The 13,580-nt window shown below is 44.7% G+C and overlaps 1 protein-coding gene across 5 annotated transcripts in view; it reads right to left on the bottom strand.

Annotated features, from left to right (window-relative positions):
• The window catches only part of SYT9 (synaptotagmin 9), a 146,663-nt gene that overhangs the window by 97,684 nt on the left and 35,399 nt on the right, over positions 1 to 13,580 (bottom strand). For all 5 annotated transcript variants that reach the window (XR_014795932.1, XR_014795933.1, XM_084894222.1 and 2 more), the window contains exon 2: positions 1,813 to 2,161. Coding sequence is in view for 3 of the 5 variants with exons in the window: in XM_084894222.1 (XP_084750348.1) it covers positions 1,813 to 2,161 (349 nt within the window). In the remaining 2 variants the exon portion in view is untranslated. The remainder of the gene's footprint in view (positions 1 to 1,812; positions 2,162 to 13,580) is intronic.

Below are 13,580 nucleotides of genomic sequence, written 5' to 3'. Positions count from 1 at the left end.
ATCTACACTCTAACAAAAACCCAGCACATCACCCTGTTCCAGGGGACCCAGATCAGAACAATTAATATGCAAATTGGAGACAGTTTCAATGGAAACCCCCTCTGACTGACCCGTTATTAGAATACTGAGAATCTGTTACGAGTCTGCACTGCTGCATGACCCCATAGCACCAGCGAAGAGCTCCAGTTATATTTAAGTGTTAAATCTGAAGAGAAATCCTAGTGATGGAATCTGAGGATTTCTTCTAAACCGAAAGGCAAACAACCACCCCTTTCCTCGCAGAGAAACGGCTTAGGTTTAGCTCTTTGACTCAGAATTGGAAATGATGCTAAAGTGGGTTTCTGAAAAAATTAAATTACAAACTGTCATATTCCGTCCTACTTAATGCGAGTGAGCCGAGCTTCCAGGATATACTCGATTAACATTTAAAAGGGTAAAATCTTATTGCTGTTTCTAGAGAACAAATAAAAAAAGATTTTTTAAAAATCCCCTCCCAATTGTGGTCCTACTTTCTAAATAGCAGCACACACTTTTCCTCTGACTATTGCTCAAGCAAATATTCTCTTTTTTTTTTTTTTTTAAAGCTGCTTCCCAAGTCTCTTTTCCTAGAGTCTCTTATGGAAAGTGAATTTTTATATCCAAAGATTCAGAATTGGCTGTTTGACCTCAAGGCCACCTTTATGCAACATCTGAGTCTTGGGAGAGGACCGCCTCCAGGACGGGATGCTGTTAATAGCGGCCCTGAGAGCAGAAGGGCAGCTCATGGTTTGGAGTTTTTACAGGTATCGGCCTAATAAAGCACATGATGTCCACGCTATTGTGTCCTTCTTAAAACCACCTCTACACCTGCTGTCATGCTTCCTCTCTTACAGAAGAGGAAACGGAAACACGGAGATTCATGTGTCCAATACCACATGTCTAAGCAAAGCCGGTTCACTGGCCCCAAACCCTTGCTTTTGTGACTGCATTATATCATTCCTCCACTGCCAAAAGGCACAGTGTATCCAGCCATACAGAGAGGGGCCCGAGGCCTGGGAATTCTTGCAGAGGCTGGAAATGGTCCAAGATCTCTGGCCAGTCCGGAGTGCAGAGAGCCAGTGTGTGCCAGCTAGGCTGAGTCTGGGGCAAAGGAAGAAACGCCACGGCACTGGGAGTGGTAAACACTCAGGCTCTGATGGTGACTGAACCCGGTTCAAACCCTGACCTAGGGCTTACCAATAACTAACTTCGTTACTTCATCTGCTTGAATTAAGTTTCTTCTGTGAAATGAAAATGGTAATAGGATCCATTTCACACAAAGTTGTGAGCCATAATGAGAGTGCAGGTGAAGTTCTTAGATGGCACCTGACAGAGTAAGTCTTCATCACTCTAACTAAATGCTATTGCGGACCAATCAGAGACTGCGCAGAGCTCAGGAACCTCAGTGCAATACACCGAGCAGCACCAAATTCCCTTATTCACATCTATGACAGTGAATGAACATGCGAAAGGTCACAGGCTCCGTGGTGACTCAATGTCACTGCTGCCAAGAGAGGGGAAGGGGTGGAGGGTCCCTGCTTTGCATTCAGAAAGGAAGGAGAGATGCCGAAACCTGTTTGGCTCAGTGGATAGAGCATCGGTCTATAGACTGAAGGATCCCAGGTTCGATTCCGATCAAGGGCATGTACATTGGTTGCGGGCACATCCCTGGTGGGGAGGAGTGTAGGAGGCAGCTGGTCGACGTTCCTCTCTCATCGATGTTTCTAGCTCTCCATCCCTCTCCCTTCCTCTCTGTAAAAAAGAAAAAGAAAAAAGAAAGGAGATGTTACTGACCGAGTCGACGAGGTTGGCTCTGTGACTTGGCGCTTCACGCGGACGCCGGGGGCACAGTTCTCCTGGGTCCCCGTCTGGGTGGAGGTGGGGATGTCCGGGGAGGTGTGGCTGATCTTCATGGAGGAGTCAGGGCAGGGGCTGGGAGAGTCTAGAAAGCCCTCACTGTTCTCCTGCTCATTGATCTCTGTGTCCGTGTAGTTAAGAGGCTCCTGGTTGTCTTTGCTACCAGAGAACAGGCCTCGTTCTCGCCACGGAACCCAGCAGAGTTTCCAAGACACGAAGAGAGACACGCCAAAGAGAGCGAGGCCACAGGCGGTGACCAGCAGGGTCAGCAGGCTCACTGAGATATCTGCAAAGAAGCAGAGATTAAAGGTCAGCAGGACTGTCACCCCCACTCTGCCATTGCACAGGGCAGGTGGAACGGCCCTGCCATCCATCCTTCCATCTCTCAGCAGCCAGCAGAGGAAGTAATATGCAGGCCGTGCTTAGAAAAAGAAGCAGGCTGCAGTAGCAAGAGACAGGGAATATCCAGGGGGCCTAGAAAGGTCCTGCAAGTCAACCATAACGGCATTACTATTTACACTTTCCCATGGCAACACAAATCACTGATATTGGATGAGCGCGGCGGTTTCATTGTTCTTAAAAATTACTCTGTCATCTCAGAGGGGAAGGGAGGGTGGACTGGATAAAAGACAGTGAAGAGAATAGCCAAAGAGCATTTATGCACAGCCCATGGACACACAAAACAGAGTGGTGAAGGCCAGGGGAGGGGTGGCGGGGCTGGGTAGAGGTGGGCAAATGGGGGAAGGGAGAAAAAAATGTAAGACATCATTAATAGTGTCAACAATAAAAAAACAAATACAATTCCTCTGTCATCTCAGAGAGCTGTATACCACTTGTGACTCGTTTAGGTAGGACTTCTTAAAACAAAACGAAACAAACAAAAAAAAAAACTAGAGTGCTCTTTCCCTATTTTTGATATCAATTTGTAAGGGGCTCAGCAAAATGAAGCTCAAACCCTCTGAAGCCTCAGGAATACCCACATCCCAGCAGTCAGGGTGCCCAGGACCGGGAACGGTGCTCCCCATTTGGATTTCCCGGGTAGCAAACCTGAGACACGTATTCAAGGGCAAGCGGTGTGCTGAGATGAAGGTAACACAGGGCGGGGAAAAGGGCAGTGATCCAGGGAAGGAAGCCTGAAGTACAGGGGGCTTTATCAAGCCAGTTGCCACGATGGGGGACTGGAGGGTCAGCCTGCTGAGGGGGCTCCACATGCCGGGAGTCTCCCCATAACAGGGACCAGGGACTTGGGCCATTTATAGCATTGGCTCCCTTCAGTCACTGACTTGAGGGAAGTTCTCAGGAGGCATTTCCAACCTGCAGCACGGGTGGCAAAAAGATGCAGTGGCCAGAAAAATCCCACATTCAAATAAACACAAAGGCTGGCCTCTGGAGGTCAGGGGGCATGTGCTCAGGGGGTGAGGGGGAGGGGCAAGAGGAGGGGGAGGGGACATAGTAGGGGAACAGCAGCATCTGCCACATAGACTGCGGCACCGTGGCCTCAGCTAGGGCCCATGACAGTGTAGGATCTAGTGGCTGAGCTTTTAACTCTCAGAACAAAGCCCAAGCCCTCCATGCTTCCGCCCCACCTTCTAGAGGAGCCAAGGAGGCTGAGGTGTCAACCTGAGTCAATCCTGGCACTGTGGTGGCTATAACCCCTTCCTTTAAAGGACACCCCTACTGCCCTTACTGGGCTACAAGGACTCTCCTGGTTTACGGCTTTACTGCCCATCAGTAATATTCATACTGTGTTAGTCAACATCTTCTCAATCACCATACATGCCAGGTGCTATGCAAGGCTTTGGAGATACAGTAGTAAAGAAGAAAATTAGGAATTGATTATTTAATACTCACAATATTTTTTAACTGATTTCAGGGGAGGGGGGAGAAATAGAAACATCAGTGATGATTTTCATTGATTGGCTGCCTCCTGCATGTCCCCCACTGGGAATGGAGCCCGAAACCCAGGTGTGTATCCTGATTGGGTGCTGTGACCTTATGGTTCATAGATTGATGCTCAATCATTGAGCCATAGTGGCCGGGCAATATTCATGATTTTAACTAGCCACAGCACATGAGCAATCCATGATGCATGCAATCTGCTTAGGCATGAAAATGAACCCTTCCTGCAAACCACTTACCTCCTGAGTCAAACTAACCTCCTGACACCCTTGTGCTTTTCAGTAGGCACCCGATCATTGTTATAAAAGGCACCCGATCATTGTTATAAAATGATGAAACCATTTCTTCATGAAAAATTCCTCTTGACAGAGTGCCAGCTGCCAGCGCTGGTGATGGATCTACTGTATCTCCTCTATGACTCCTAATCAATCTTTGCCCTAATAGTGAAACAATATCACATCTCTGTTTGAAAACTCTGGGGTTCCAACTTCAACATGGGTAACGAGCTCAAATCTTTGCTGCTTTTCTGTTTTTCAGTCCCATGGAAATGAGATAAGCAAATTATGTAATTAATGGTAATTGGGTACCATCAATCCATCCGTGAACCAGTAACACTGAGGAATTTCTGTAATAGTTCTTAAAGGAAAAGCCAATTAGTGCTGCATGCTGAACAAAGGCAAATGAAAACAAAGGAAAAATAAATGGGAAAAATAAAAATTATAAAACAGAGGCAGTCCCAGCCGGTATGGCACAGTGGTTGAGTGAGCATCAACCTATGAACTAGGAGGTCATAGTTCAATTCCTATTTGGGACAGATGCCCAGGATTATCCTTGATGTCTCCCTCTCTCTCTCTCTCTCTCTCTCTCTCTCTCTCTCTCTCTCTCTCTCTCTCTCTCCTCCTTTCTCTCTAAAAAACAGAAGTAAACAAATAGACAAACAAAAAAACCTCAGATGCAGAGCAACAAGGACAGGGATGAGGAGTAGGTAGTCAGTGAGGCAATGTAAAGGCACTAGATATCACCCACCATAGAGCCCAGACAGGTGTAAGGGAGCATGGTTAGGCCACAGACTCCCCCTGGGCCTGCCAGCTCACACAGAAGTGAAAATGTGTTGGTGTAACTTCTATGGCAGGTGGTAGTGGTGGAAGCACAGGGAGGGAGGCCCCATCCCAGCTAATCAGGCTGTCACAGCAATCAACCCCTACTCCTTCTAATCAAATCTGAACACAAAACAGGTTTCACACCACAGTGAAATCCCATAATACATTTTGTAATCCAAGTGGAAGTAAAAACCCTTCCTTAATAATCCGGCACTGTCCTGATGCAACCCCCAACGGGAGACCACCAGGATGGCTGGAGGAGGGGTGCTCAGGAAGGCAGTAGGGTCAGCTGTACTCCCATCCACCCAATAGTCACTCTTCCCCACCACAGCACCCCTCCCTCCGAGGGAGGAGGATGAACCCCAAGGCCCCAATGTTGGTCTTGGACCCCTGGCTTGCTCTAGTCAATGAAATATAAGTAGCTATGATCCAGAGCAAGAAGATTGTAGCCCTAGAATTCAATGGCCACAATCACAGGAAGAAAGGAAAGGCATTTTCAGCCATCAATGACTCAGAAGACACACTATTCATGCACTCTCTCCTGCATAAAACCTAAGGAAATTCTCCAAACAAATAAAAATGTATGTCAGAATAGAGAGCTCAAGAAGGAAAGAGCATACTACACGAGATATATTTACATACTAGGATCACAAGAATTAATTATAAGCAAAGCAAATAGTAAAAATTACATGAAACGTAAAAAATTCTAGTGATGAGATTATGAAGTTTAATGTAACTGCTAGGGGGAAAAAAAGACTTAAAAGAGCAAAGGAATGACTACCATACACTCACTTCCATTCCAACAATTTCAACATACATGGGAGAAGAAAAAAGAAGGATGTAAAAGCAAATGAAATGAACTATATTGTTAGCAGGAGGAGATTACAGATACTTCAACTTGATGTTACTAAGTAAATATAGGTGCAAATATGTATATCAAATGCTTAAGGGACATGCAATCATAATGGAACATCTGCATATATATTTATATACTGTCCTGAGACCCATTCCACTCATTAAGTGATTCAAAATAAAATGTATAAATCCGTAATCACAAAGAGAATAACATGGGTTCTTAAACCCAGTGGTTATGTTGTGTACATACATATGGAAACATTCAAATGATAACATGTCTAGTTTTTACTTCAAAATGTAGGTGAAGCAAGGTTGACGATGGGTTAATAATTTTTGAAACTGAGTAATGAGTATGTAGAGTCTATTACATTATTTTCTTTCTGTTGGACAGTTTCCTAATGAAAAATAAAAAGCAACGCGTGTTTTGGTCAGGGTGTCTGACTTTAGTCTTAGATAGTATTATTTAATAGGTCTGGGGTGAGGACCCTTAACCTCCATTTTTAACAAGCCATGTCCGATTTCAGATCAATCAGCTGCAGATGGTCTATGAATAACACTGTGTAAACTGGATCCAGTAAATATATTTATATTGTGTTCACAACATAAGACGCTTTCCTAATCCTAAAACCCTTGTGTCTTGGGGGCCTAATAAAGGTAACCCTGGGAAATCCAGTTAAGACCATCAGCCACGTGAGGATGTCACATGGTGCCTTGCAGGGGAAGTGGTGATGTGATTCAATAGAAGAAACAGGCACAAACAGTCAGCTCTCAGGAGATGTTAGATGAACCAATGTGGAAACATTGCAATGAGGAGGAACCTTAGGGAGCTGATTCCCTCATCAGCCATCTCTTCCATGTGGCCACGAGGCCTCCATCTGAATACTTTATTTTCTGTATTTTTTTAAGCTTAATAAAATAAACATGTATTACTTTGCAATTTAAAAAACATAAAATAATAATAATAATAATAATAATAATAATAATAATAATACAATTGTTGCATTAAATATCACAGCATTCTGGAGTTAGCCCCTGAAGGGGAACTCAGTTTCATATATACTTCAACAGGCCAGAGGGTGACTCCTGAATGGGGACCCTGAGGTATCTTGTATAAAAAACATGTAATAGATTTTTCAGGGTAAAATGAGATGCTTCGGTGTTTAAAAGACTGAACTTAAATTGTCTGAGCCACGCAGTCACGGGAAGACTTTGCTCTTTAATTACACTGTGGGCACCGCAACCCAGCAGTTCAGAACACAGGGTCTAGAATCACACAAAGGAGGTCTTCAGCCAACGGCTGTTGTGCAACCTAAGGTCTCCATATTTGGTTTCTCATGGCAACATCGGGATAATAATAGTAGTTACCTCTTGGGGTTGTATTGAGTGCTTAGAAAGGTACTGGCACTCAATAAATGTAAGTTTTGGGGTTTTGTTGGTTTGTTTGTTTTGTTTTTTCATGAGATGTCTCAGCATTCAGCCCACTTCGTATCCAGACTTATTTCTACTGTCACAAAGTGGTCACCTTGGCCAATAAATACTGAGGCCTCCTAAAGTTTTAGGAAGTGAGCTGGCAATGAGCAAAATCAGGTGCCTTATTGAGCTAAATATTAAGGACAGGAGCAGGAGCTCCTATGGAGCACCTGACATTTGCTAAAGACTAACCCAGGGATACAAAGTAAATAAAACTAGACCTTGCCCTCAAAAATAACCCTGTAAGGCTACTCACAACCCACAGAGCACTACTGGAACCCGGAGGTGGGTTCGGAGAAGACTGCCTATAAAAGAGAGTGGGCCAAGTCCTACTTACAACCACTTCTCTGATATAAAGACCAAACTGGGCCATTTGGCCATGTGGTCAAGAGACCTCACCAGGAGAAAAGGAAGCTAGGGTTCCTGTGAATGTTCACCCATGTGGCACAAGACATGACTTGCTCAACTGTATCTGGAGGCCCCAGGAAAGAGCTCACATGGTCTAAGGGCTCTAGGACCAGCTTTGCCACCATTTATATTTTATGTCCTTGGGTAAGTGACTACCTCTCTATGCGCTTCCTCGGCTGTCATAAGGGCCTGGACGTGGCTCTTACATTCTGTGGTTCTTATGAAGCTGCCAAATGACCTTGAGTTCACAGCAAGGCCTATAGTAAAGGAGAAATCCATTATAATGATTCCTATTAACAACCACAAGTCAATGGGCACTATCCAACTGGAGGCTATGTTTTAGGAACCATTCTTGCTTTGCATTCAGGTAGCATGCAGGAGGCTCTCTTAGCATTCGCTCGTGGTGCCAACTGTAAGGATTAAGGGAGCATTAACGTGGGCCCGCAGGGGCCATGCCGTTATTAAGGTACTGAGCCAGATAAACAGCATTCTACCGCCTTAACGCTAAGAAGCCCCTTAGACCAGTAGAATGACTTAGAATGCAGAACCCGGCAAAGGGCATCCACTGCCTTTTGCTGTGATTACAGATGGGGAGGAGCATCTTTAACAGGACTGTGTCACCATCCCTCAGACCCCTTCCTCAGAAGGCTGCCCAGATGACTCTACCTGTGTGAACTGAGCAACTGGCCTAAAATTAGCAGGAAGAGAACACGTTCCGTTGCACCTTCTATTTGCAAAGTGCAGCCTCATCAGTGTAACCAACTCCTCTTCACACTGGTTTCACCCCCTCTGCCTCCACCAGATGGGGCAGGCGGGGTCTGTGGAGGCTACACTGTGGCTGGAGCTGCAGACAGTAAGAGCTGGGTGTTAGCTCTGGAGCCCATAATCCCTGACTTCCCAATCCCCCTGTACCCGAGCTCCCACGGTCTGCATAACAGGAAGGCTCAGGAATTACCACCAGCTTTCCTATTGTATTTCCACTCTCTTTGCACTCACTCCCTACTGAAATTATTTAATTGGAAAGTATCCACTTAAAAAATATTTTACCACCCACTGCAGCTTCCCTGTGCTTGTGAAATCGGCAGTGTTTTCTGGCATGGCATCCTGGCCTGTGCAAAGCGGATGGAAGCATTCGGAAGCACCGGGATTCTTGCAAAATAACAGAAAATCTTATGTGCAAGGTTTCAGGCCAGGGGCAGTCTCTGCCAGAAAAGAACACCACGGAACAAAACTGAGAACATGAACATGCGGGGACTGGGTACAGGCCAGAGTTCAGCAACACTCCTCAGTGTGTGTGCGCGCAGGGAAACGAGCTGGAGGGGGAGAGTTGCCAACTGGAGACCTGGTGTCCAGCTCTAATGCCTCCTACGAGATTTTGGGCTGCCCACGCTTTTCCTGGGCCATTTCTCACCTCTAAAAATAAGGGGAGAGGTTCCTCCTTGCTGGGCTCTTTTGAAAACTAGATGCACTTGCATATGTATAAAAGCCTGCCTCGGATCTTTCATTGTGAGGCTTGAACTCCTTTTGAAGCTGTGGCTGCTACATTGACTCAATAACTCCCGCCTCCCTCAGGACCCCTTTCCAAACTCCATCAGCCCCAGCCATTTCCTAGGCTGATGTGGTCTTGCTTTGATCCAGTTAGTGTTTACATTTCTCATCTACCTGGTAAAACATGATCAAAAGGTTGTTGACAACTACATTAATGAACGAGCTTTAGAATGATATCATGAAGAAATAAATGTGTGATGTTAGGGTGGGCTGCTTCTTCCCATTCCTGGTTCCCGTGAAGAGTGACTTTTCTCCAAATGCTTCTGGTGAGTTTTCCTATCTCTTACTTCTCCGTCCAGAGGGCAAGTGGGTTGCTTGATTAGAAAGCTCGAGGTAGCCTTGCACTTGATATCTGCCCACTTGCATGGGGCCCAATGCAGTATTTGGAAGTTTGTTACTGCTTTGGACTCCAGAATTAGGCAGATTTCCTCCTTGGTTCTTCCTCAGGCACAACCTTGACCCTTACACGTAGGGCCTGACTGAGAGCCGTTCCATGCAGGTGCTCACGGCTACCTGTGCCTATATAGCTATGGGCAGAGGACTCCCAGGCTTCTATTGGCATGAAGGGAGTTAAAAATGATGGGATTGTTTTGCATAGCACAACAACTAGGTGAGAGCCTGGGTATGTGAGGAAATGACCCAGAGTCTGAGCACAGACATGTTTTAAACACATGTGAGCCCTGGCTGGGTGGTTCAGTGGTTGCAGTGTCCTCCCTTACACCAAAGGGTTGAGGGTTTGATTCTAGTCAGGGTAAATGCTTAGGTTGCATGTTTGAAGTCTGGTTGGGTGGGTTCAGGAGGCAACCAAACAATGTTTCTCTCTCACATGGATGTTTCTTTCTCTCAAGTCAATGAACATAATATCAGGTGAATATTAAAACACAAGCACACATGAGACACTCCCTAGAGTTTCCCAATAATTCTTACAAGAAATACCTCAAGTCCTGGTGCACCCCAGTGAGCTGCAGAGGGCAGTGGGCCAATGAAAGCTTAGATTCTAGGCATCTCAGTTACTAGAATTCTATGATTCTAAAACAATATTGTCTCTTTCAAATGAGAAAGTTTAAAAATCCTATACTAAAAACTCAGCATTCGTATGCGATATCCTTTATAAGAGAGCCAAAGACCTTCCAATATCCAATTAACCCTAAAACCATGTCCTAACATTTGGAAACTGGATGCTTACAAAGTCTTCTGGTAGGGAGCTATGTGTTGCACATTTCCATTTAGCACTGCAAATCCACTCTCCCCCTCTCTGCACTCTACTCTGGTCCTTGGAGGATGACCCACATGGACTATATCAAGGGACTCCCGTGCCTTTGACTTCTGTTGGGTTCAGCCAATAGGAGGCCTGAGTGGGCTATTAGAGGGCGGGAAGAGAATGGAGGTACAGTATCTACTCCTCCAGCTTTCCTTCTGCTAGGTCGCCATGTTGTGTATGTCCATCTATTGAAAGCCACAGCTCTTCTCCTGGGTTCTTTCAGGCCTTTGGGTGGCAATGGCTCCTTGTTGCTGCTAGCCCTGGAGTACTGTCCTGCCCCTCGCTGGTTTCCCTGAATCCTGACTATGCCTTTATAAGAAGTTCCTATATTAAACTCTCCTCAAATTGCCCAGTTTGACCGTGCTGCCTGTTTCCACTGGGACCCAGATGGATTTGCTGAAGAATGAGTTGTTTTGTATTCTGGGCCCTACCTGTAGTCACCTGCATAAGCTCAGGGAACTGAAACTCATATCTCGGCCTGAGTTTCCTAATATAAAACGAAATGGGATGAGATGAAAGGGCCCTTCTAATCACATATTCTGGCATTGAGAGAAATTGTATATCTAAAATATCTGCTGAAACTTAGTGTGATGTCTAGCATGCAGGAGGCACTCAGTGTTTGCTGAATGATAAAATTCTAACCTTTTTTATACCCACTTAAAAAAAATGTGCTTCTGGGAAAGGAACTGCCAAAGAAGTCATGTTTTTAAGTGTGTATAGAGAGGGCATTAGGATTACCTTTTCCTCGTGATTAAAAAAATGACACAATATCTCATGCTCCTCTGCACACTGATGGCTCCACAGAGGCAGTGCAGTATACTGAAAGTAGCGTGGGCTCCGGAGAGAGTCATTATCTGTTGACCTAACTTCACAATGCATTGCACTGAGCTGCCTTGATGAAGACATTATGTAATTGGGGGTGGAGTGTGCCAGAAAAACTACATTTTCAGGAGACACCTTACAGCCAGATGATGTCTCCAGTCAGTCATGTCTTTTGGCCAACACTGACCCTACAAGTACCTCTCCTGAGAATATTCCAGATGGCAAGGTTGCTTCAAGTCTACTCCCAGCTCAAACTCTTCCCTATTTCTTGGTCTCTCTATCTGGTGCAAACCCTGGTCCAAAACTAAAATCACAGACTTTTTCCCCAACATATAATCTCTTACTGGCTTGAATTTCTATACCTGAAAACTAAGGTACCCTCAAATCATAAACCTTCCTGTGCTAAAAGCACAATCAGGCTTTGATGATTGGCAACTAGTTAAAAGCATGGATTCTTATATCTTTGTATTTACCTGTCAATTTTCTACAAATTGTATGTTTTTAAGTCAACTTTCTTTCAGTAAATACTCAATGCTGCTGAAATGAGGATGGTTTATTTCATTCTCCAATTTTCATCAGTAGTCGCGCATAGAAATTGGCATTTATTTGTCATCGTAATGATTAAGAATACCAGTATATGACCCAGGAATGCAACAATCATTCTAAAAAGCATTCCTCATTAAAAAAAAAATACTTAAGATTTTAATGCAAATTACTCAACACAAATGGAAATCATAAGGAATGTTCTTCTTAATGGTGTTCTCCTGAGGCCTGCCCTTCAAGTCACAGAGATGCTTCATGATGGGCGGTGAACAGAGGTGCAACTAGGAGCAGCCTCTTATGTGCTTCCCTAAGACATTTCTGCAATCTTCACTTCTCTTTAAACTAGGTAGGTGTTTCTTTAAAATTGTGGTAAAAATCTACATAACATAACCGTTACCATTTTAACCATTTTTTTCAGGGTACAGTTCAGTGACATTAAGTTCATTTGCATTGCTGTGCAAACAACCTCACTACCCAATTTCCAGGAAATTTTCATCACCCCACCCTGAAATTCAATGCCCACTAAAAAATAACTCCACACTCCCTTCTCCCTGCCCCACGACCCCTGTCCCCGCTCTACTTTTTTGCCTTTCTGGTAAACCAAGTAGTTGGCTTCATTTTATGGAAGTTGGTCATGAAATAGGCTCATCACCTCCCAAAAGTGCACAGGAGGAACTGGAGATGATCCCAGCACAGGCAGGCTGCAACCTGAATGCTGAGTAAAGAGGAGTGTCTGTGGCATACCCCAGGGGATGTTCTGGAGACTGAAGTGGAAAAGGGGGCTACAGTTAATGTTTTACTAACATTCTCCAGGTCTCTTGACCCTGGATGGAAATGCACTCTCCTGAAGATACACAGAGCTTCTCGCACTTTTCTCAGCACCCATCAGCATCCTGTATCAATAGGGAAGCAAGCAGCACCACCATGAGACACTCTCTATACAAGCTGGGCTTGAGATAGGAAGTGTTTCCCTAATGACCAAGAATGTGAGCATCGGAGTCAAGACCAACAAAGACTCCAAACAGCAACAATACGGCAGGATTCTCACACTTGCCGAGGTAGAAGAAACAGAAGCTGATCGCTATGGTAGATCAAGCAGGGACCTACAGAGCAGAGAGGAACAGGCAGCCAAGGCAAGGAAAACAGGAGCGGCATCAGAGGAGAGAAAGAGCAAGAACAGAAAGTGCGAATTGCGTTAGAATCAAAGGGATGACTAACGCAATAGGTAGGCTCAGCAGAAAGATGCCAAAGCTAAGGAAGTGGGTCATTTTATGTGGGATATTGTTATCCACCATATCTTCCATGAAGGACTCATAGGAAAACACAAGTGAAATGACAGGTGTCCTTCCTATCCCTTGTCAGGTAAAGGCTAATGATCCAGCAAGCCTAGGTACAGATGTTAAAGTAGCCTTGCCCAGCCCCCAAATGATATTGAGGGAGATATTTCAGTTACACAATATAAAAAGAAACAGAAATAAAAGGTATAGAAACTAGTAGAAAGAATAAGACATGATTACCATAAAAACACAAGAGAATTATTAAGCAAGAGAAGATTGATGAAGAGTTAGATTTTTAACAAATACATTTAACTCCACAGCTCTACTGAATATCAATCATAGGCATTACATAGTCCCTCTCAAACTGTTCTACTAGAGTACTCCTAATGGAATACCACTCTCTCCTGAGTCCATGATTCCTCCGAGGGTTTCCCAGGACCCTAACAGTCACATACTTATCCCCACTGTGTTGACCCTGGGAGTCTATATTAGAAGACCCTTGGATAATCCTGCAAATTAAGT

The sequence above is a fragment of the Pipistrellus hanaki genome (assembly GCF_964339955.1).
Source record: "Pipistrellus hanaki genome assembly, chromosome: 9".
NCBI classification, from domain to species: Eukaryota; Metazoa; Chordata; class Mammalia; order Chiroptera; family Vespertilionidae; genus Pipistrellus; species Pipistrellus hanaki.
Note: the sequence above shows the minus strand (reverse complement) of the source record. Positions and strands in the feature narration are given on the sequence as shown.